Here is a 25,560-nt window from a genome sequence, read left to right on the forward strand (position 1 = left end):
TATGCACTTGGTATTTCTTAAAAAGCCATATTCACTTAAGAATGTCCTTGAAGTAGCAGTAAAAATTATCCATTAAATTTTGAATCTTGGCCCTTGAGTCGCTTTCCTGTTCTGTGCGATGAAATGGGAAAGATGTATTAAGCATTCTTGCTGCACACTGAGATACAGTGGTTATCCAGAGGAAAACACTTGTGCAACTGATTTGAAATTTTGTCATGGAATACCATTTTTACTTTAAAGAACTAACAGACAAACTATAGTTATCCAGATTTGGGTGTTAAGAGAGACATGTTAAAAATGAATGAAGTGAGCCTGTCCCTTCAGGAAAAACAGCTAACAAAACGTGAGCTTTCAAGAAAAAGTTAGTTTTAGAAAACTTGTATCTACCACTGAAAGCATGAACATCCTTAAAGACTTTTCTGATGAGATAGGTGGTGATATTAATATGATTTTAATATTTTTATGTAATAAAATGTGCCAACATTTGGAAAATCTGCATAACTCCATGAACCAATCAACATTTTCTAAATGATCAATGCATGATGTTAAAAATCAAGCATGGGTGAAAGATATATTCAAAATGTAGGATATGACCATTGCATTTTATTTAATTTTAATTTTAATTTTTTGTTAGTAGAGACAGGGTTTCACCATGTTGGCCAGGCTGGTTTCAAACTCCTGATCTCAGGTGATTGCCCACCTCGGTCTCCCAAAGTGCTGGGATTACAGGTGTGAGCTACCAGCCTGACCAATGCATTTTAACGTTAACAAAGTAATGAAAAGTTAATTGTTAGGGTTTCAGATCTCACATTGCTACAAATGTTCAAGAAACTACTACTTACCTAGTTTTAGTGTAATGTCAAAAAATAGCTACAAATACCTGAAAAGACTATTAAAATACTCTTTCCTTTTCCAACTGCATGTTTGTGCCTGGCTGCATTTCCTTCATATTGTTCAACTGAAACAACATATTGCAACAGACTGAAGGTAGACGCTGATAATGAGAATAAAGCTATTTTGTATTAAGTCAAAAATGAGAGACTTGCACAACTGTTTTTCTCACTATGAAAAAAATAGCTATTTTTCATAAAACATATTTGTGTACAATTATTTTAAATGAGTTAATACACATTTTTATAGTTTCTCAGTTTTGATTTATGATATATTAAATGTCAATAGATATAACCTACACAGATAGGCTCTCTGGAATTCTCAGTGATTTTTAAGAGTGTAAAGAGTTCCTGAGCCCAAAAGGTTTGTGAACCACTGACCTGAATTCATCCAGCTCTCTACCTAATCTACTAATGCAGGCTGGCTAAGATAAAGTGGAGGGGATTAGGAATGCCACTAATGCTATAGATTTTCATTATCTGATATCCAAGATTGAGCACCCTCCAGTGAGCAGAATTAGCCAGCTGACTATCTAATAAGTCAGAATGCAAAGTACTTCTGGTTACTATACCACATTTGACCAGACACTCTTCTCACCTGTAACTGGTCCACCTGCTGAAGTAATGGGTGGTAGGAAGATCCCCGTTACTGGCTTGGATGTTGACAGTTTCTCTTCCACTTGAAGAGGTTGCTGAACCTGAAAAGTGATACCCTCCTCTTCATCCTCTTCTAAATCTGAGATGTGATAAATGGTATCCCTGGGCAACTGGGTAAAGCCTTTAGTAATGACACCTGGTCGTGGATCAAGGATGGTTCCCAAGTTTGGCTGAGCAAGCTGCTGCCAGTGATACAGAGTTTGTGATCCTGAATACGCAAAACAAAGGAGGGGGAAAAGGCATGTTTACATTTCCCACAAATCTTAAAACAGAAACTAAAATTATATGTGTAGTAACAATAATGACAGCAATAAAACTATTTATTTAGTGTTAATAATTTGGTCAAAGCTGCAAATTAGTTTTCAGTGGAAGATGACAAGATGTCAAAGGTATGAGTAATAATCTGTTTTAACAGTTAACTTTGAGAAGGACATTTAAAGGGGTGAAAAAAACCCCAAGGAGACACCCTGAATAGGAAAGGAGCTTAGCTGCTGAGGCAGTGATGGAAGACAGGTGCCTAAGAGGTGAGCTGTATTTTCCCAGGTGACAAAAAAGTCAAATACTTCTCTGGCCTGGAACTATGCCTATGAAGTTGAAAGTCAAAAGCCAGGCTCCCAGGGAGAACAGGAAAATGAAGAAGATAATGAAAAAGAGGATACGTTCTACTAGTTCCAGACTATAGAACCGTGGTGAATGATCACCCCAAGCAACCGCACCAGATGCGATGTCTAATTATGTCACTGTAGTAATTTCATCCTAAAAATGGCAACTCCAGCAAATATCTGCACTGATCATTAATGAATACAACTAAGTTATAAAATCTTTGAGTTTGAGGGGTCTTTATAGGTTACATACTCAAAATTTTATTTAATGCAGAACTCTTTTTAGGATGATATAAGAGAATCATTCAATGATTGTCATTATTCCAGAAAACAAAGGAATTTATTTTGAATTCAAGTTTTTTCTTAGGAGAGACTAGAAACTGAACTGAAAAAAGGAAAAATACAGGCACACACACCTCTAAGTCAATTATACTTTTGGGTAAAAAACTCTTTTGAAAAGGAAGGTGGAGATGAATTATTATCTCTAGATCATTATCATTTATCATATCTTATTCATCTAACCATGGAAACTGCTGTCGATGATATTCCTTAGCAAAGGACAGAAAAAGATTACTCCTCCTCCCTGCTCAGGTTTATATTAAAAAACATCAGTAGAAGAGAACTGCTGGCTGATGATTCAGAGACTGCAACTCTCTTCATTCATTAATTTTCCACAAAGTACTACAAAGTCTTGCCACCCAAACAGCAAGGTTAAGGGATAAAAAAAGATCATCTGCACATAATGCTCCTAAAATTAAGACACAAATCTCAATTCCAGGGAAAGGAACTTCCAGTAAGTCACGTGGCTTAGTAAGGGCGCTACTGATTTATTACCTTCAAGGGGCTTGACAATTTGTAATTTTTCTGGCATAAAACCTCGAAGGCAACTGGCACTGCTGAGGTCTGTGATCTCTGACTGGTTGGTGCAGAGAGAGACAAGGCTCTCTGTCGGGGTGACACAGCCACTAACCCCTTCCTTCTGGTCAGCCAGAACCTGGATCTTCCGCTGCCATTCTTCAGCGAAGAACTGCTTCTCACTTAAATAGTTCTGTCGACGCAAGTTAAGGCGATGCAGTGCTGTAGCCAAATCACTGTCTCCAGAAGGTCCTGGTTGGCCCATCTTCTGGGAGCTCCTATAGGAAAATTGCGTTCACTGATTAGATCTTGAGGATCATCAGCACGACCCAGACCTCTCCCTTCTATAATGGAGAGCATTCAAGAGACTGATCTTAAAAACATGGTATTTTCCTAGATACCTGGAATATAGAAGTAATAACAACAAACCAAAATTACCAACAACACTATACATCATTTTTACAGATCATTTCAAATGACTTGAAAGGCAAGATAATACTTTATTGATATTCTGTGCTTTCTGAATTTTCTATTTCATTTAATTTATGAAACTACACATTCAACCATCTATAAATTCTTATTAGGTGGTCACAAAAGTAAATATTATATTTTGCTGAATTTGTATCATGGATTGCAAGAGGTACTATTATTTTATGTATCATAAAGAAGGAAAAAAATGCTACCCATTAAGCTAAGGCATACTATTAGTTACAAAAGATAACCATTTAAAAAATATTAAAATATGAAAAAAATTTTCTTTGGGCTACAGAATCACCCATCAACACTGCAGAACATTTAAAAGAAAACAACAAAATTTGTACATAATACTGCATTTTTATAGTTCACTGATGCCCATTTTTTCACTTCAACACTTTTGAAACTGGAAGCTATCTTATAATTGATATCAAATGGAAGACTGGCAAGCTGAGTTGTGGGTACTCTGGGCTACTTGGGTATAAATCCACATAAATGTGTTTAAGATCTTCTCCTAAGATAATTGTGTAACAGTGAGGCAGTAGGACACAAAGCTACTGTGGGTGCAGAACACTGCCCAGAACAGACCAGGCAATGCAACTGAAACCTAGTGTGATGAATTCCCATGTTAGGAAACATTTCCCTTTGGTGCCAAACATCTATCTTTCAAAGCTTTCAGCTCACTTTTCAGTAAAGTTGTTTACCATCTAGCTATATAGAATTCAGTGTATTAATAAAAAGAATGAAAAAAAAATCTGGCCGGGCGCGGTGGCTCAAGCCTGTAATCCCAGCACTTTGGGAGGCCGAGACAGGCGGATCACGAGGTCAGGAGATCGAGACCATCCTGGCTGACACGGTGAAACCCCGTCTCTACTAAAAAATACAAAAAACTAGCCGGGCGAGGTGGCGGGCGCCTGTAGTCCCAGCTACTCGGGAGGCTGGGGCAGGAGAATGGCATGAACCCGGGAGGCGGAGCTTGCAGTGAGCTGAGATCTGGCCACTGCACTCCAGCCTGGGCCACAGAGCGAGACTCTGTCTCAAAAAAAAAAAAAAAGAAAAAAAAATCTAAGTTTAAATAAACAGAAAATCGACAGCACCTTGATGGTCCTCAAGATGTATTCAAACTTACATTTATCCTGAAAATCACCAAAATGGTTGAGATTATGAGCATGGATTATGAGAAGGTGTCATCCGATGTATTCATGCTAGTGACCAAATAGATAAAAAAAATTTGACTTTGGCGTGATCTGTCCCACAAATAATAATACAAGGCATCATAAGTGAAGGAAAACTGACAGTTCCAGAACCTTCTTGGGACAGTAGAGTAATGCTGGAATGTGCGTTTGTGAATCTGGTGAGGCAATGTGAAAAGAAATGCAGAATCACTGTTATCATCGGATTCCTACCCTGCAACTTCCTCTGAGCTGCTCCCCTGGTTCAGGAGTGATTTGTCCTCTGTTTGCTGAAGACCAGACTCAAAAGGTTTTGCTGTCATGATGACACTTGAACGGTTGGAGCCTGGAATGGGTAACAGAGCTGGGAAAGAGATAGAGCGGCCCCGTGTGTCATTGGCAATCCTGACGGTATCAAACACCCGCTTCTGTTGGGCTCTGTCAAAAAAGGAAGTGTTCATTATTATCACTGCTAGCCACTAAAGCATCTAGAGAAGAGGCATGGATGTGCAGTCCATCAGAAATAAAGCCACCCTGAGGAGTTTCTATAGTTTAGGAGAAATCATCAGAAAATAAGCTTTCAGCTGCATAAATGTTTTCTTTTGAGAAGTGTCTGTTGATAACCTTGGCCCACTTTTTGATGGAGTTGTTTTTTTCTTGTAAATTTGTTTGAGCTCTTTGTAGATTCTGGATATTAGCCCTTTGTCAGACGAGTAGATTGCAAAAATTTTCTCCCATTCTGTAGGTGGCCTGTTCACTCTGATGGTAGCTTCTCTGCTGTGCAGAGAAATGCAAATCAAAACCACAATGACATACCATCACACAACAGTTAGAACGGTGATCATTAAAAAGTCAGGAAACAACAGGTGCTGGAGAGGATGTGGAGAAATAGGAACACTTTTACACTGTTGGTGGGACTGTAAACTAGTTCAAACATTGGGGAAGACAGTGTGGCGACTCCTCAAGGATCTAGAACTAGAAATACCAATTGACCTAGCCATCCCATTACCGGGTATATACCCAAAGGATTATAAATCATGCTGCTAAAAAGACACATGCACATGCACACGTATGTTTACTGTGGCACTATTCACAATAGCAAAGACTTGGAACCAACCCGAATGTCCATCAGTGACAGACTGGATTAAGAAAATGTGGCACATACACACCATGGAATACTATGCAGCCACAAACAAGGATGAACTCATGTCCTTTGTAGGGACATGGATGAAGCTGGAAACCATCATTCTCAGCAAACTATCGCAAGGACAAAAAAACCAAACCCTGCATGTTCTTACTCATAGCTGGGAACTGAACAATGAGAACACATGGACACAGGAAGGGGAACATCACACACCAGGGCCTGTGGGGTGGGGGAAGGGCAAGGGATAGCATTAGGAGATATACCTAATGTAAATGACGAGTTAATGGGTGCAGCACACCAACATGGCACATATATACATATGTAACAAACCTGCACGTTGTGCACATGTACCCTAGAACTTAAAGTATAATAAAAAAAAAAAAAAAGAAGAAAAGAAGCTTTCAAACAAGAGAACTCTCTCACAAATGAGGACACTGTGAGGAAAACACTGAACAGTAAGCGAATTACTACTGAATCTCATAATACCACTTTGGATTGTGGCTTCTTTTTAATTTCTATTCCAATAATTGAGTAACAACACATGTGATCTGTACTTACTTTTGTTTAAAGAGAGAAGATTCCTCATCCAAACTCAGCTTTTTACGCATAGTCCCCTCAATTTCAGCTGCCAAGGATTCCTAAGAAAAAGAGTTTGAGATTTCTAAAGTGATTGTTGCCCTTAAATGAACCGTCTCTACAACCCTATACTTTGGTGTTATAATAAAATACAAGGAAATAGTCAAGGCTAACATTCAGGGGAAAAAAGACATTCTGGAAATATAACTTTTAAATAAGACTCAACTACCTTTTCATAATTTTTTCAAATAGGAAAGTAGTGGAAAAGCTAATATGATAAATAGAAAATATATGTGCAGGCACAAAAAAACAAAAAGTCTGAAAGGCTGTAAACCCAGTGTTGACAGTGATTCTATAGAGGGTGGGATTTAATGGTATTTAACAATTTCTTTTTGCTTTTCTGTAATTTCTAGCTTTTCTATAATAAACATGTATAGCTGGCTGGGCACCGTGGCTCATGCCTGTAATCCCAGCACTTTGGGAGGCCGAGGCGGGCGGATCACGAGGTCAGGAGATCAAGACCATCCTGGCTAACACGGTGAAACCCCATCTCTACTAAAAATACAGAAAAAAAAAAAAAGAAAAAATTAGCCAGGCGTGGTAGTGGGCGCTTGTAGTCCCAGCTACTAAGGAGGCTGAGGCAGGAGAATGGCGTGAACAGGAAGGCGGAGCTTACAGTTAGCCGAGATGGCACCACTGCACTCCAGTCTGGGCGACAGAGCGAGACTCCGTCTCAAAAAAACCAAAACCAAAAGCAAAAACAATAAAACCAACAAAAACATGTATAGCTTTTATAATGTTAAACATGCATAGCTTTTATAATATTAAAAAATAACTTAAAAAAGCAAGCAAGCTTCCTCTTCCCCCGGTCAGGGATGAGGACTAAATCCAGTGTTGACAGTGATTCTGTGGAGGGTGGGATTTAATGGGATTTAACAATTCCTTTTTGCTTTTCTGTAATTTCCAACTTTTCTGTAATAAATATGTATAGCTTTTATAATATTCAAAAATCATTTAAAAAAATAAGCAAGCTTCCTCTTCCCCTGGTCAGGGATGAGGATTCAACTAATATGAGTGACATGGCTCAGTGGGGCTAAGCTGAGGATGACTGGAATTGGAGGCAATGGTGTGAACTCATGATTTTATATATACACATATGGATGAAAACATATATATATAGTATAGGTATAGGTATGAAATACATATATTTCCTAGTTCTATCTGTTGAGAGGACCTAGAAGCCACAATACTCTAGTGGCAATCAATGGGCACACCTAGCACCCAGATCTTGGATTCAAAATACCATTCTTCAATAAAAGCAACCAGAGCTCTTTGGAGAAATGGCTGATTCCAGGGCTGGGACAAAAGTACAAGATGAGCTTAAAGGAGACCCTACTGACCATATCTAGGACAATCTGAATATCAAAATAGATAATAATAATCATAGCTTGTAATCTATTGAATAAAATAGAAATCCTTAAGTCCATGACATACCTAAGTGAACAAATGAACAAATAAATGGAACAGAAATGCGCTAACTTACAAAAGAAAAATGTCAATTAATAAATGTTGAAAAATGATGAAATTTGAAAATCACCGTTTGGCAGTCATCACTGCAATAACTCTGCCAGATAAGAACCATCAATGGGTGCTAAAACTAGTGGGTAATAGCTTGATGAGGAATAGGACACTTAGTCTCAAATTATCTCTCATAAAATGTTTACTTTGATCACTTGGTTGGGGTAGTATCTGCCAATTTTCATCACTACACGGTGAATTAGTAGTGTTAATTTAATTAACTGTTAATTACCATTAACTTTACAGTGGAAAAAACCAGCAGATTACCTTAGCCAAGAGACCAAAGTTAATTAATACCACCTGTAATGGGCTAAACAGCCATTATGCACCTCTTGAAACCATGCTCTGAGAATATGGCATTATTTCTGCCAAGAATGCATTACCGGAATCTAATCATGAGGATGCATCAGACAATCCTAAACTGAGGACATCCTACAAAGGCCATGAAAGAGAAATAAAGACAGAAGAACTGTCCCAGATGGAAACAACAAAATTCAAAGTATCCTTTAAAGGACAATAGTGAGACAACTGGAAAAATTCGAATGGGCTCTGTGGATTAGATGATACTACTGGATAAACACCAACTTCCTGAAGCTGATGGTTGTAGTGTGTTTATGTAGGACAGTGTCCTTAAGAGTGTCCAAATGTCCTTGTTTTTAGTAAATACACACTTAAGTACTATGGGGTAATAGGGTATATCAGCAACTTACTGTTAAAATAGCCCAGTGGGAAAAGAAAGAGAGAGAGAGATTGAATGATATGGAAAAAGCAATAACATGTTAAAAGCTGAAGAATCGATGTGAGGGATATACAAAAGTTCTTTATACTATTCTTGGAACTTTATTCTAACTTTAAAATTATTTCAAACGTAAAAAACAAAATTATGCCTCCCTATTTTTAAGAAAATCTACTAAAATTTATAGTTTCAGTCTTTTGAAAAAGTTCACAGGATTGCACAGAAGAATCAGATTGTTAAAATAACTCTTTTGAACTAACATTACAAATTCTAACATAAACTCAGAAGTTTTTATTAATATTCTTAATCCAAAAAATACCGCTTATAAATGAATTAAACAAAAATGAATCTTGTTCTCATAAAGCCTACATTCTAACAAGTTAAAAATATCAGGAGACGGCCAGGCATGGTGGCTCATGCCTGTAATCCCAGCACTTTAGGAGGCCAAGGCAGGCGGATCACGACGTCAGGAGATCGAGACCATCCTGGCTAACACAGTGAAACCCCATCTCTACTAAAAATACAAAAATTAGCTGGGCGAGGTGGCGGGTGCCTGTAGTCCCAGCTACTCGGGAGGCTGAGGCAGGAGAATGGCGTGAACCTGGGAGGCGGAGCTTGCAGTGAGCCGGGATCATGCCACTGCACTCCAGCCTGGGTGACAGAGTGAGACTCCAACTCAAAAAAAAAAAATCAGGAGACTCAAGATTTATTGAAAGAGGTTTTAGATATTCAAAGCACCATTTAAGTAAGCAGCAGGTCATGGGCATAGGGTAGGATGATCCAAGTTTAACTAGTTCTATGGTACACAGCCGTAAACTGAATTTCGTTAGGGCTCATCTTATGTATTATTGATACAATATATCTGTAAAGTCACCGGTTAGAATAAATAAGAGTATTAAGGAAGATGTCAATATACAAATTAGGACCTAAATCAATAATTGGAGTCCAGAAACAAGGACAAACCACATAATCTCTTCTCAAGATGCTTTATGTCATCATAAACCATATCACTTTTAGGACAAACTAATCTTAAACAAATTTCATTAAATACGTAGCATCTTTCTTAGTCGCTTACCCCAGTAAAAGCTCCATATGATTGGGAGAAGTAGAGATGAGCAGCAGGGCCAGATCTACTACGAAGTTCCTTTATTTCTTCTTGAGATTCATGTAACATTCCTAGACACTCCATATTCCTGTCTTGTAACTCGTGCAGCTAAAAGAAAGGATGGTAGTGTACTTTATTGCCTTCCCAAAACAACAATAGGGAAAAAACCCCCAAAACCTTTTGGGATAAGGATTAATTTTATCCAGAGGGCTAGCTAACTTTATGAATATAACTTCAATACAAAGACTAAAACAAACTAAGCAAGAAGAGTATATATATTTTGAGCTACCAGAATTAGGGAGGGGTGTCTTGGCCAAAATTACACATGAATGTGACTTCCTGAAAGTCTGAAACGTAGCTAGACTACCAGAACTGTTAATTTAATATTGAATGCTTCATACCCTTAACAGAGGAAGTATAACAGCTGTAGTCAAGTTAGGTTTAATATAATACTAATCTTTTTTAAAAAATCACTCTGAAGTCTGTAAGTGACAAGATCAAGAGTCTACAAAGTATTATATACAATGTCAGGGTCCTCAATACTCCTAAACAAGTAGTTTTCAACCCTGGTTTCAGAATCTTCTTTACAACTAGACATACATATCTGATAAAAGAGTACATAATTTTCAGAGTATATTTTAACTGTAAAATTTCTTCAAGTGCAGTATATGCCCCAGCTCATCAGAATCACCAGGGTTGAAGATGCTTACTAAAAAATGCAGATTCTAGGCTCTCACACCAGACCACTTGAAGTAGAAGCTCCTGGGATGGTGCCTGGAAATCGCCATTTAAAACTTGCTCTCCCAGGTGATTGTCTCCCCTTCCCTCCTACAAGGTATCACTCTGCTGCCCAGGGTTGAGTGCAGTGGTGTGATTATGGCTCACTGCAGCCTCAGTCTTCTGGGCTTAAGCGATCCTTCTACCTCAGTCTCTCAAACAGCGGGGACCACAGGCATGCACCACTACACCTAGCTAATTTTTAAATTTTTTTGTAGAGACAAGGTTTCCTTATGTTGGACAGGCTGGTCTCAAATTCCTGGGCTCAAGCCATCCTCCCACCTTGGCCTCCCAAAGTGCTGGGATTACAGGCATGAGCTACTGTGCCTGGCCCCAGGTGATACTAATGCATGCTAAAGAATCACTAAGTTATATTTAATAAATAAAATTTTATGTAGATAGAAAGTAAGAGATTTTTTTGCTACTTCTCCTGACATACTTGCAAAAAGATTTACTACTAGAAATTATCTTATTTTAAAAACTGTTGAGCTAGTTTAGGTCGACAGGTAAAAGAGTGATATACTCCTAAAGAATCTTATAAAGTTGAAGTTTTCCCTATTAATCAAGAAGAATGTTGCCACGTTACTAGTTTTAGAGACAGGACTTTTAAAATGCTTTATTTATTTATTTAGATGAAGTCTTGCTTTGTTCCACTGCAATCTCTACCTCCTAGGTTCCAGGATTCTCCTGCCTCAGCCTCCTGGGTAGCTGGGATTACAGAGGCCTGCCACAGCTGATTTTTGTATTTTTAGTAGCAACAGGGTTTCACCATGTTGGCCAGGCTGGTCTTGAACTCCTGACCTCAAGTGATCCACCCACCTCGGCCTCCCAAAGTGCTGAGATTACAGGTGTGAGCCACCACACCCAGCCAAAATGTTTTGTCTTAGATCTCATAATTTCATCTTAAACTTTTGCTGTTGCTTTTTAAATTTGGTAATTCCCCTTTAATAATTCTTATTCATGAAGATGAAAGAAACTAGTCATTCTTTCCCCTCCTGAATTATACAAGATAAAGATTTCATTACCTCCATTGTCAGCTGTCGTTGGGCATCTTTGGAAGCTTGCAGGTGAAGTTTTAGTTCTTCCTTCTCAATCACATGCTAACAACACATTAAAAAAGACATGTGAAGCCTTTCCAAGTAAAATATAGTTACTTTCTTTTTCTTTTTTTTTGAGACAGAGTCTCGCTCTGTCACCCAGGCTGGAGTGCAGTGGTGTGATCTCGGCTCACTGCAAGCTCCGCTGCCTCCCAGGTTCACGCCATTGTCTTGCCTCAGCCTCCCAAGAAGCTGGGACTACAGGCGCCCGTCACCATGCCTGGCTAATTTCTTTGTATTTTTAGTAGAGACGGGGTTTCACCGTGTTCCCCAGGATGGTCTCGATCTCCTGACCTTGTGATCCGCCTGCCTCGGCCTCCCAAAGTGCTGGGATTATAGGCGTGAGCCACCGCACCTGGCCAAATATAGCTATTTTCTTTCTTATAAAGACATGTGAAGAATTTCTCTCTGGGGTATCATCTTAGAGCCTATAAAAAGCTAACTTTTCAAAAGCTAAATAAGATGGGCATTCAAATACAAAGCCTATGAAGGTGTTCAGAGGACAATGGGCATGAGTCAATAATTTATACCACTTTCTGAGGAAGCGCTAACCCCATTTTACAAAGAGAAATAGTGACTTGAAAGTACTTATTCATGATATATTGTATGACGTAAAGATGATTAAAACAGCAATCAGGGCATTTTAAAAGGGCAGGGACCATGTTTATTTTGCTTACCATATCTAGCACTTAGTATGGTGTAAGATACTATGTCAGTGCTTAACAAATATCTGTTGAATGAATGAATAAACCTACTTCTTTAAGTTTATGCTGAAGGTCTACAATCTGCGACAAAAGAGAGGAAATCTCTTCTTGGTATCGAATCAACTCATCACTCTTCCCTGACAATTCTTCAGTCATTCTGGACATCTGAGCATTTGTTTCACCTTGGAAGCAAAAAATATTTTTTAATTAATATAAATGCAGAGAAGGAGTTGGCAAACTATGACTTGTGAGCTAAATCTTGTTTTATAACAAGCACTGAACTGTTGTGAATAGATTTTTCTTTAACATAAAAAAAAAAAAAATCCAGAGAAACCAATAGAGAAAAATAAAGGTTCTTCTGAAACAGGCTAATGCTGGGAATCGAATAGGAGTCAATGAAGCTAAAAAGAGAGATGACTTATAAAGGCAAGCAGGCTAAAGGTTTTGCTTCAATCCTTTTCTTTATGAAAACGATATTTGCTCAATCTTTTTCTTTATGGAGGAAAGAGGGCTGAAAGGAGAGCAAGTGCAAAGAGATAATCTCATTCATTTCTTTGAGAACTCTTTAGGGACATAAAATCCCACAAGCAATGAAAATTCATCTTAACAAATCTAACAAAGGAACATTTCCAGAATGGAACAGTCACAATCTATGACAGAATGTGATAAAGCTATGGAAATGCTTCTGTAGGAGACAGACTTTCAGGCATACCCCTTTCAGGGATACATGGCAAACTGAGTAAAGCCTCTAGAGCAATTATTATAGCCTGGCCTTCTTACATGCACATAAAATAGAGCCTTTAAAATTCCACTAGGAATTTATTCACTCTCTATTTCATATGAAAAATTTGATATGTAAATACAAGCAGAAAAGCTACTTCTCAGTGTCATATAAAGCTATTTAAAAATTGACAGACAGCCTCTAACATTTCAAAGGATGGCAATACGGAGGCAGGAGATCTGGATCTGAGAGCTCTTGGGCAAGTCATTTCCTGTATTTTAAGGTGTAAAAGGAGGATAGTGGATTCATGGTGGAGGAGAAAATTCAATTTATATTCCCTCTGGTTCTCTAATATTCTGCTATTCTAAGATATCACATTTTGAAGCCCATAGCCCAAATGAATTGATGATATTATCTATCATATCATTGCTTTCAACGTAAAAGGCTATATACAGTAGTCCCCTCTTATCTGTAGGGAATACATTCCAGGACCAGCAGTGGATACCTGAAACCACAGATAGTACTGAACTCTACACTATATATATTATGTGTTTTCCTAGAAATAAATAACTATGATAAAGCTTAATTTATAAATTAGGCACAGTAAGAGGTTAATAACTAGTAATAAAACAATTATAACAATATTCCAGCACCCTTTGGGGCCATTACTAAGTATAATAAGGGTTACCTGAACACAAGCACTGCAATATTGCGATAATTGACCTGGTAACTGACGGCTACTAAGAGATGGTTACTAAGTGACTGACAGGCAGGTAGTATATACGGCGTGGAGATGTTGGACAAATGGATGATTCATATCCTGGGAAGTATGGACTAGGATGGCACAACATTTCATCATGCTACTCAGAATGGCTCACGATTTAAAACTCATGAATTGTTTATTTCTGGAATGTCTGATTTAATATTTTCAGACTGCAGTCCGGGCCATGGTTAATGGAAACGATGAGAAGTAAAACTGCAGGTAAGGGATGACTGTTGTATTTACGGAGAAATTAAATATCTTTCTCCAGTGAAGCCAATCTTTTTCCAACTGATGTTTTAAAAAATTAGTTAACATTACCTCAAACTAAAACATACTCCTTTAAAGAAACATAACTGGCACTTTATACTCATTGATTGATAGGTTTTATGCCATCATTTAAGCCCTGGCTCTGCCACTTATCAGTTTTCTGACTTTGGCAAATCATCTTCCTCTATAGGACTATTTCCTCGTGAACAACATGAGAGCTTTGGTTCCTTTCACTCTAACATGCTATAACTTACTTATGAAACATAGGTCTGTAATGATAACTGCAATTTGAAACAAATATATTTCTTAAAAATACATATGGTATCTTATTTAGGGTTGTAGGCTCAATGTGATATTCCAAGATTTTCAGTAACCATTTAAAATTGTTTCTTGAGATGCTTCTACTGAAACCAGTGATCTAACTTCTGAGGTAGAGATACCCTACCAAAGAATTATCCAAAAGGTACAAAAGAGAGTGTGTTAATACTCACGAAGTTCTTTAACACAGTCGCTGACAAGTTGTTGTTCCTTTTCTTCATAGGTAACAGTTTCTGTCTTTATGTGACAAGCCTTCAAGAAAAAAAATCAGTATGTGACAATACCTCCTACTGATTTTACAGAAATAACTACAAAAACCTTTAATTCTCATTTGAAGACTAAATTTCATCACTTACAAAGGAAAAAACCCAACAACCTGTTCATACATCTCTACCTGGCTAATCCCTGGCCTTGGCTAAAATGATCCTTGCTTAAGTAGGACTTCCTCGATGCCCATACTATACAAGTTCACAGAATCTTATAAATTTCTGACATAGCTCTTACCACAGTTGTAACTACTTAGTTACTTGTGTAAACTCCACAAGATACATTTTCTATCCTGTGACTTTCACTATTGTACTGTCAACCTGCTACTAACCACTTTTCAGTGGGATATAAGAACAATGGAAGGCAAGGCAAATACAGCTCCTTGTCCACGATGCTCTAATTGGAGTGCCAATAGCGAATCCTTACTTATGCCGTATTTCACCTCAATAGTACCTGGACGTGAACTTTATAGCCTTTAAAGCAAAGGAAAATGGGAATTAGGTTCAACGTACCTTGGATCGAAGAGCCATATTCTCTTCTTCCAGTTCCTTGAGCTTTTCTTGCAGCATTTCCAACTGCAGCAACCCTTGAGATAAGCTAAAGGACTCATTGAACCGAAGAGGTGTAGAACAGCTGGAATCAGTTTCACTTTCTTCAGAGGCAATGGAGACAATTCGAAGTAACTCATCTTTCTTGGATAGCTCATGCTGCAGCTGATTAACCTGTCCATATAAAATGCTTGATTTTCATGTTCTTTATTTTGCATTATTTACAGCAATATAGCTTCTAATTCATGGAACAATTATTTTTCATCATAAAACAAAATCACAAAATCAGCTGCTCGGTTTTACTAATGCAACAAGTACTAAAAAGAGAGTAATAAACCCCAGATATCTCCTAAGTTACAATTTTAGAGCATTAGTTCAATAGTATAGCTTTTTTTCTACCCTAGGTGAGAAGAAAAGCCAATTTTCATATTGTATATATGATAGGAATATAGGAGAAAAATTCACCTAAGATAATAATACAGTCATAGTTGAAAACACGACAAAACTGAAAAACCTTCAAAATATCAGAATAGATCCCTACTTCAAATTGTTATCATAAGGGCTTGTAATTTTAAGATGTATATCACTGTGCATGTCTTCCTAGTACTGATTTTAGTTCTAGGAACAAATAGTTTCAATCTAAAGGCTCGAATGTTATAATCCATAATGCATTCATAAAATGCAAATGAAACCAGATAAAAATAACAAGTTACAGAAAATTTGAAATGTAACCATTCGGCCGGGCGCGGTGGCTCACGCCTGTAATCTCTGCACTTTGGGAGGCCGAGGCGGGCGGATCACGAGGTCAGGAGATCGAGACCATCCTGGCTAACAAGGTGAAACCCCGTCTCTACTAAAATACAAAAAAAAAATTAGCCGGGCGCGGTGGCGGGCGCCTGTAGTCCCAGCTACTCGGGAGGCTGAGGCAGGAGAATGGCGCGAACCCGGGAGGCAGAGCTTGCAGTGAGCCGAGATGGTGCCACTGCACTCCAGCCTGGGGGACAGAGTGAAGACTCCGCCTCAAAAAAAAAAAAAAAAAAAAGAAATGTAACCATTCGAGTTAATAATAAATCAGTTCTTACTATAGAGGTTTATTGCTATGGAATAAATATATTTTCAAAGTTTCTTTTTCCTTTCTTCCTTTGTTTGATTTTTGAATAAAGATGCCAAGATATTTGGGTAACTATTTTTTAAAAATAAATTTCAGATAAGATCACACACAAAGTCTACACAAAAGGGTATGGACAATTTTAATATCTAAGCAGGGTGCCACAGGTATTACAGATACTTAATATAGACTTTAAGTTGACCAAGGTAGTCATGTGAGTTCTCCTCTGTACAATTAACACTTAATTTCTCTACTGATTAGTTTAATGGACACCGACAAACTCAACAAGTACTGGTGCTATTTATCTATTGCCATCGTCTCAGGGACACCTAGGAAAATAAATTTTCAACTGCATAAAACCTAATTATTTCATGCTGCAGATATTTGATCAAAGGCTTACTTGATCAAAGGCTTGTCCCAATTGCTCCTCCAGGGATTCATTCTGCTCAGATAAGACATGGTTCCGCTTTAAGAGAGCTTGTCCAATTCGAGCAGCGAGTTCCAGATCACGATCTCTCTGTTAAAATACCAAATACACCTTTTCTTTGAGTATAAACAAGATTACATGGCAGTTCAGAAATGCTGTGGTCAGTTTTGGTAAAATCAAAAGCAATGTTCTAAAAAGCATCAAGATTCATTTTAATGCCCGGATACCACAAATAAACACAGGCTCTGGCACACAGGTAGTGCTTTAAACGTTGGTCAAATGGATGACCATCACTGTTCTAAATGAAAGAGGACATCCCTTTTCTTGATATGAGGTGAGATTTATTGATCATCCTAGTAAATTAAGAGTCTAGCAACCCAAACTTTAAACTTACAATTTTTGGGAATTGGAAAATGAACATGGTCTTTAAAAATGAGGATGGGGTCTGTACAGTAAAAGCTCAACAAATATTTGTTGAATGCAATTGTGTATCAAGCATGGTAATGATACAGAATTAGGTATTTAAGATACGGATCAGGTGGGTATGTAAAAAAAGAGTTCCATTTAGGGCAAAGCTATGTGCATTCAGCAGCTTAGAGGAAAGTGCAGCCAAGAGCTCTGTTGCCAACTGGTTCAAGAGTGATGATATGAAATAAAATAGGAGGTAAAAGACTGCAAATTTTGAGGCCACAGGATTCTGCCTAGAGTACAGAGAAGAAAGAAGTCTAAAGAAGCTGGTGGTAATCATGCAGGGAAGTCTGTAGAAAAGTCAAGCAATAGGCTTCCACCCAGAGTTATTATTTCTGGACAGATAGTGATACTTGGCAAGGGCATCGGAATTCCATCTGCGTGGTAGTGGTGAAGACTGTATTCTGTAGGAGAGAAAACTGTCAATATACATCTCACTGCCTTGTATGTGATCTACTTACAGTAATTATTATATAAATAAAATTGAGCTTCTATCCTTTCTCTCCATAGGCATATGAAAATTGAGGGATTATCTCCACATTTTTAAGGCTCATTTTAAATATACACTAAGCGGCATACATAGAAATCATTCTGGAGAGCTGGGGGTAGGGGGAGAAGGATATGTTAGAGAAAGACTGTCTTCAATAAGATCAACTGAAACAGGTACAAAGGGAGACCTCTACTGATTGCCAAATAGAGGATATACACTATATATCAAAAATGCCATAGACAAAGTGAGCTCAAATCATAGCCCAAACTAAAAGTAAAAAGGGGAGATATTCCAAACCGTAGGTATTGATTTGCAATGATAATGATACTGCTTTCTGAATGAGCAGCTCTGCTGTAGGGTAAGTAACAGCAGGGGTTATTTTAAAATGATTATTTTTTTTTAAAGATTAATGCTTTTCTAGGAAGGGGAGGCCAGCCAACACCATTAAATAAATAATTAACTATAAATCCTCTATAGCATCATCACAATAATAAACTTCAGGAAACATTCTACTTTGAAATGTCAGTTGTTCCAGTAGTAACAACCTTATACAAAATAACCCAGAGCACATACAACATTTTCCATTTGATGTGCAAATTTGATCCTCAAGTTTTACCTTTTTGTACTGGAGAAAGAAAAGATATTCCTACCTCTGCCAGGAGATGTGTAACCATGTCGATGTCATTGTAAGTTTTGGTCATCTGCTCCACCCTGTCTGTGCCTAGAACTAATATAGTTAAAAACAACTATTTATAGGCTTTAGCAATAATGGAAAAATTTAAATATTAATAAGAATTGAGAGATAACAACAACAAAAACCTCAGGTTTTTACAAAAAGTCATTCAGGAGAATAAAAATATATGTGAAAAAAAGAAATGTTTCATGTATTAGACACTCAAGAAATAGTCCAATCATTACAAACAAAGTGCATATCATACAATAATTAAGAAAGTATCAAATGATCATAAGGCAGTCACATCTTGACTATCTCCTACTTCCCTGGTAAGACAGGAAGTTTGGGACACTCACTTATGAGAATGATGGCTGGGAGAATGGATTGTTACTGATAGATTTACAGTCTAATCTAAATTAAAGTTACTAACAGGTATTAGTGAGGGGTTATGCTGTCACAAAGGAATTTAATTGGAATTCTGCTGTGATTATCTTAACCATCTATGATCATCTACCACATGAGCTAATGTAAACAAGGAACAGGACTTGTAGGACTTTTTCTGGTTCTGTTATGAACCATTATTCCTTTAAGCTTAATTAAAAACCCTTTATCTGTATAAAAATCTTTCTCCCATCCAGGTCTCAGCTATAAAATAAATTGCATGCTACATTATCAGTTGTATAATCCAAGCCCTGTATTTCTACACTTCACAAATTCAGGAATTGTCAATATACCTGGATAATTTTGTTCAAAAGAGAAGGGCAAATATGACTCCAATGATTCCAGTCACACTAAACAGTATCTTAAAGTTAATAATGCATAACAAAAGAGGGCTCTTTTGACTTTGAACATGATATGTTACTGCAGAACATAAATCTGTGTTTGACTTAGACTGCTTTTATTACAACTAGTTTGCCTTGAAGTGTGAAAAGGACAGGGGCTTTGGAGTAGAAAAGCTGAATTCATAAATTTTAGGGAGCTGGAACAAGTCATTTAACCCTTCTGAGATTCAGATAATAAATATGGAGGCGATAACACATCTCATGAGGTTATTAAGAAGATCAAATATGATAATCTACTGAGCAATAAATTATTCGGTAAACTGCTAAGTATCATATAACTGTTTATAATTACTACTCCTAAACAGAACTGGTAGGTATGAAATGATCCTGACTTTATATTCTTTGAGTTGGCAGTAATTCGTAGTTCCATAGTCCCATCTTAACACTTTAGGGTATCCAAAAGACTGAGTATGAAGGGATATCATTAGATATGTTTTACTTTTATCTGAGCTTTTTATTTTCTCCCTAGCACCACTGACTAAAATGAATCTGGGAATTACCTATAGCTTAATTATTAATAACAGCCTTATTCCTAGTTAAAAGTAAAACAAAGTGCTGGCTTGATGGTAATGAGGAGATAACTAAAAAAGATTTAAACTGAAAATAAAAAAACTTTTCTTAAAACCTAGAAATAAACATTTGTACTCCAAAATAATTTATATTTACAAATAGAGAAACTAACACAATTATTTTGCCACAGTGATAAGGGAAACAGACTTTTGGGCCTAAGGAATAGACACAGTATAATTTGGTAGCATAGCGGGAACAAAGGATTAAATAATTAAGGCAAATACTTACAGTGAATGGTCTCCTCTACTTCTGGTCTCAATAACAAAATTAGGAGAAAAATATAAAATCAACATATCCATGCTCTAAACTAATTACAGAAAACCAGACAATGGTTGTAAACCCAAATGTAGTATAGAGCAATGGCTCTTAACTCCAGATTCTGATTTAATTAATTTCAGGGAGCCCTATGGCGCTGGTAGTATGTAGAAGATTCCCGGGTGTTGAAAATGACATGGAGCCAGGAATTAAAATCACCAATCTAGGGTTAACACCCAAAGCAAAAATCAGGCATCCTATAGACTCAGTTAAAACCAGTTTTTATACAACTAGTTTAAAAAACACACGACATGATTGACCAGAGTTAAAGATGAAGTGGCAGATTTAACTTGGAGTAAGACTAGTAAGTTAAGGATATAAAAAACAACTGTGAACCACAAGTCATATATGATGAAAGGGGAATAAAAAAATGAAGGACACAGTAACACAGTAAAGAAATGTTTAGAATAAAATATGTTTTAGTAAGGAGGAATGAAAATATATTTCCTATAAATGCTTACCATCTGTTACAGCATAAAAATTTAAAGCTGAACCTTAAGAAGTTATCTAGTTTAATGATCTTACTTTCCTGTATGAGGAATCTTCTCTGAGAGAAATTATGTGGCACGTTCAAGACCGCGAAGAAAGTTATTAGTGGCAAAGCTAGGATTTTACTATGGAGATGATGAGATGATAATAACGCTCATCTCACAAGGTCATTAGAAAAAACTCAGATGATTTAAGAGTCCAGTAATGAGCTCTTTCCACTTTGCTGCTGTTTCTGCCGCAGCCCCACTAAGAACATAAAAGAGTCCTTGTCGAATGAAATACCAGCATATACATCTGTGAATGCATGTTATATAATAAAACAGCATAGATCCCAATTTTGCTTTTTAAAGTGTGAGCATATCTATAAATATCTATATTGAAGAGAGCCTGGAAGGATATACATTAAAACGTTAATGTAGTTATCTCTGGGTAAGGATTATGGCTGATCTGTTTTCTTTTCAGTGTTTTGCCAATTTTCCATAAAGAACAAATGTTATCTTTCCAAACAGAAAAAAACCCAGAAAACAAAAAACAAACAAAAAAAACTCCACAAAAACCCAGCAACCCTTGTTAAAAAGTTTCAAAAAGCAAAAATGAACTTTAAAATGCCTAAGTATTTGTTATGGCAAAGAAGTTATATAGTGCAATCAGAATTTTCAAATTCTTACATTGTATGCGCAGCCTAGATACTACCAACTCACAAAAGCTGGGCCTCTTCAATCGCACAGAAAGATGTCAGGCACAAAACAGAAAGGAACACAATGGATTTTTCTCTCTGCAGTGGAATCAGTTTTGTCTTCTCTTCCTTAACAGGACACTCCTGATAAAGACATGCTGCTTGGAACGATTCCAAAAGTACTCAGGGCAAAACTCTTAAGTGTTTAATGTCTTGGCTTTTAGACATTGTAATTAAATGCTTCAAAAACCACAGACTAGTTCTTCATCATAATTCTGTAACCAAGAATGTAGAGATAGCCAAGCAGGTTGTCTTTGTTAAAATCAATCCTATCAAAACATATTTTCCCTTCAGTTTTCAGTTGTTGAAAATATGTTAAATGATACAGAAATTAGCAACGATCCTTGCTTATTTCCAGACACGCACTTTCCTAACTCTCTAAAAAAGTATTTATACATCAGGGAGATGATAGATATTTTTACAGAACAATTTTGCAACTTGTTTCCAGAGGTTGTTAATTAATGTGCAATATTTTTGGTGTAATATTTGGAGAATCTAATGTTCCTGAAAATATGGGGTGGGAGTTTAACATACACAAGCACTTCACTAATCCTTACTTTATGTTCTAGCCCTGCATAATTTCACAGTAACCGGCTCAATCTCAGATTATTTTCAGGATGGGAAACACCGTTGATAATCCATTCTAGTATCTGCCATTTACATGAGATGGTGCTTGATAGTTCTCTCATATGTCCCTTTTCAAGATCTAAAGTTTTTACCCCAATTATTGAATTCCAAAAAGAATTCTAATCCTGCAGCACTCTCCAACGTTCTCACACCAAAACCAACAAAACCAACAACAAAAAAATAGAAATGAAACACAAACAGTGCCCACATGGCATAGTAAAAGCTACAATAGCTCCTGACAACTACAGACCGGTCCTGAGGTTTTAACCCTAAAGAAGCGACCACAGCCATTGCTGCTACGATACAGCAAACATTTCTGCCTTCAAAATGACTGAGAGAAACTGATGATACACACCATCTAGGGCAGTCTTTCTCAACAGGATTCCAGGGCAGAATCAGGCCCTACAGACCATTTGAATGACAATTTTCTCAATTCTCCCAAGGACTGTACAAAGCTAGTACCTGATGCATGGATGATAAGGCAATCCATTGTATAAACGCTAAGTGTCTTAGAGTATATAGCTTAATTCTCTTGTGGAACCGAAGGAGAGAGCTTATCTAGGGGAAAAATAAATCTGCTAACCTCTGTGACTGGGCTTATGGTTAACACTTCCTGAACTTCATCTGTCATACGTCCTTTTCTGCCAGTACAGGTTAATAATTTTTGAGGGCAGAGCCTGAGGAAAAGTATACCTACTAACTGGAAGTAATGACTTCTATGACCATATTTGTCTGCAAAATTATACAGTCTCCCCAATTCCTTAATTCTCCTATTAATGTCACTGTGAAATGGCCATTTACTTTGGTTGGCAATGCTTTGTATCAGTGGTTCTCAAACTTGAGTGTGCATCAGTATCACCAGGAAGACTCTTTAAAACGCAGACAGCTAGGACTGTCTCACTCCCAGAGTCTCTGATTTTGTAGGTGGAGTAGGGGGCCCAAGTATATGAATTTCTAACAATTTCTCAAGTGACATTGATTGCAGGGGTCCACACTTTGAGAACCACTGCCTAAAATAAAACTTAGATAATCAATCATTTTTCCCCCTCTTATGCCTTAGGAAGTGGTAAAGGTGATGATCCTCTATTACCAAATAAAACCCCCTGAAAGAATCATGTTTCTAACATTAGCCTTTAAACGAATAAATGGTACAGTCTGTAACGTGTTCTGATTGCACGGCTCCCCCACAGCTCACTCTGGGACTCAGTCTTAATAAAATCAAGAAAACCCTGGGGTGGCCTGTTCCGCAGGTAAAACGCTTTTTGACCATCTTAAACTTTACATGTGTGTGGCAGGGACTGGGATGGATTGATTGATTTTTTTGCCCACTCATTGCTCTCCCAATGTTCTATCTTAAAAGTAAACAATCTCTTTCTGGATTGGGTGACTTCAGAGAACTACCCACTCTTCCCCATTTCTTGTGAGATAGGCTCCGAAGCTCAAATGCTGGCTACGTTTCCTTCCAAATCACTATCTTCTCACAGCTCTTTCAATTTCTTTGTGTTATATAAGAAAGAAAGTGCCTTTGCCTGTGCCGCCTTTTTACTACGTGTTAAAATTCATTTTAATAGGCACAAGTATCCACTGGCATGTGAGAAGAAGAGATATGCCCAAAGTAACCCAGGGAGCTGAGCTCTAGGATGGTCTGCCAGGGTACATCGTAATTATTCAAAACCACAAATCTCGAAATCTCAGAGGGATAGAAAACTGTGGGAAAGGGTGAGAGAATGTGTTGTATCTTCCTTTTTAAACTTTGGTCAATTTGCTAAATAAAATAAATCATTTAGCTTTTACATTCACAAGGTGTAAATGCATAATGAAGTTTATATGTGATTTAACCATTAACCTTTAAAATAACAGTGGAATTTAAAGTACAGTGCAAAGGTAAATTATCAGTATCATCCTAGCTTATTTGCTTCACGATCTTAGGTATATCATGTATAGTTCAATTTTCAAACTGTTGAAGTGAAAATAGTACCATTACACTAAAGAAATAGGATAGTTTTCCAGAACCCTGAAGTATGGGTCAGTATCATCCTATTAATCTCAAGTTTTAGATTGCTCCCTTGGACACTATCATTTTGTAAAAAGTCTTGGAAAGTATTTTAAATTTTGCCTTTTATTTTCTAGGCTTTTTACTTATAATTCATCCTAAAAGTTAACTCCATTAAATCATGATCTAAGACTACTTTCTAGCTATAGTTCTGCCGCTCAGTAGCTGAGAGGACAAAGAACAAATAAACTGAAGGGCACTTTCTGTGACACTTTATCAAAATAATGACAAACTAAATTTATCGAGATGAAATTTCAGTTTGAAAGTTCTTGGTAATTTAGGCCGGGTGTGGTGGCTCACACCTGTAATCTCACCACTCTGGGAGGCCGAGGCGGGCGGATCACAAGGTCGGGAGTTCAAGACCAGCCTGACCAACATGGTGAAACCTCGTCTCTACTAAAAATACAAAAATTAGCTGGCATGGTGGGGTGCGCCTGTAATCCCAGCTACTCAGGAGGCTGTGGCAGGAGAATCGCTTGAACCTGGGGGGCAGAGGTTGCAGTGAGGTGAGATCGTGCCACTGTACCCCAGCCTGGGCAACAGAGCGAGACTCTGTCTCAAAAAAAAAGAAAAGAAAGTTCTCAGAAATTTAAACACTCAAGGAACAAAGGGAACCAGAAATAAGAAACACTGTTCCTTCTAAAAACGATTTTCCAGAAAAATCTCAAGCAAGCAAATTCTCAAACTAAAATGTCAAGAAAACCTTTGGAGCCTTAATTTAACTTAATTTAGCTATTTAAAAGAAATATTAAGGACAAAAACACAATTGTATTTGGGCTTCTTGATATTTCAGTTTCTGAAATAATGTTTATACATTATTTATATTTATACATCAAAAACAATCTGGCATTAAAACACTACAACACTCACTGGGCTTCTTGATATTTCAGTTTCAGCTGAAACAATGTTTATAATTTTTTTTGAGTAGTAATAAGTTCTAAGAAACGACTAGAAAAAAATTCTAGGAAACTAGTGCTAAAAACAAGTTAATGATTATGATGAAAATGAGTATTGCACAATAGTCATTCTCCAACAACAATCTGGCATTAAACACTGAAGCACTCACTGGGAAAATGTCTAGGATCTGATGCAATCACCTACTTAATTCTAATTAAAGGAATTTCACAAACATATCAATATTGAACTCATAAGATTTTATTATATATCCTAATAGCTACTGTGCACAAAACATTTTTTACCAAATGAATTTTTAGAAAAGTAATTTCAGCCTTAATGCAGATTTTTGGGATAAAATCAAATGCAAAAAGGTCTCCATACCTCGAAGTTCAAAAATTTCCTTGTCTTTTCTAATAGCTTGGTGTAAAACAGACCTATTTTTAGGACAAATCTGGCTCAGTCTCTCACTTAGGAATCCTTAAATAATAAATACTACTATATTATTTATTTATCCTGGCATTATTAAAACTTCTTATGTATCTAAGAACTATGCTTAATTATGCTGACATAATTCTTGTGACTGTGTTTAATAAAGATATTAATAAAGATAAAAG

At 37.1% G+C, this 25,560-nt stretch overlaps 1 protein-coding gene across 4 annotated transcripts in view; it reads right to left on the reverse strand.

Annotated features, from left to right (window-relative positions):
* TRAK2 (trafficking kinesin protein 2) overlaps positions 1 to 25,560 on the reverse strand; it is a 77,310-nt gene that overhangs the window by 7,514 nt on the left and 44,236 nt on the right. For 3 of the 4 annotated variants that reach the window (XM_017946782.3, XM_017946783.3, XM_017946784.3), the window contains 12 exons: positions 18,395 to 18,471; positions 16,760 to 16,876; positions 15,216 to 15,425; positions 14,610 to 14,688; positions 12,419 to 12,549; positions 11,592 to 11,666; positions 9,760 to 9,897; positions 6,353 to 6,432; positions 4,885 to 5,088; positions 2,984 to 3,282; positions 1,489 to 1,755; positions 881 to 958 (listed from right to left, as the gene is read on the reverse strand). In XM_017946782.3, the coding sequence (XP_017802271.1) occupies positions 881 to 958; positions 1,489 to 1,755; positions 2,984 to 3,282; positions 4,885 to 5,088; positions 6,353 to 6,432; positions 9,760 to 9,897; positions 11,592 to 11,666; positions 12,419 to 12,549; positions 14,610 to 14,688; positions 15,216 to 15,425; positions 16,760 to 16,876; positions 18,395 to 18,471 (1,755 nt within the window). The remainder of the gene's footprint in view (positions 1 to 880; positions 959 to 1,488; positions 1,756 to 2,983; positions 3,283 to 4,884; positions 5,089 to 6,352; positions 6,433 to 9,759; positions 9,898 to 11,591; positions 11,667 to 12,418; positions 12,550 to 14,609; positions 14,689 to 15,215; positions 15,426 to 16,759; positions 16,877 to 18,394; positions 18,472 to 25,560) is intronic. The other variant, XM_003907806.4, reaches the window with a different exon arrangement.

Source organism: Papio anubis, chromosome 10, assembly GCF_008728515.1.
Source record: "Papio anubis isolate 15944 chromosome 10, Panubis1.0, whole genome shotgun sequence".
NCBI lineage: Eukaryota > Metazoa > Chordata > Mammalia > Primates > Cercopithecidae > Papio > Papio anubis.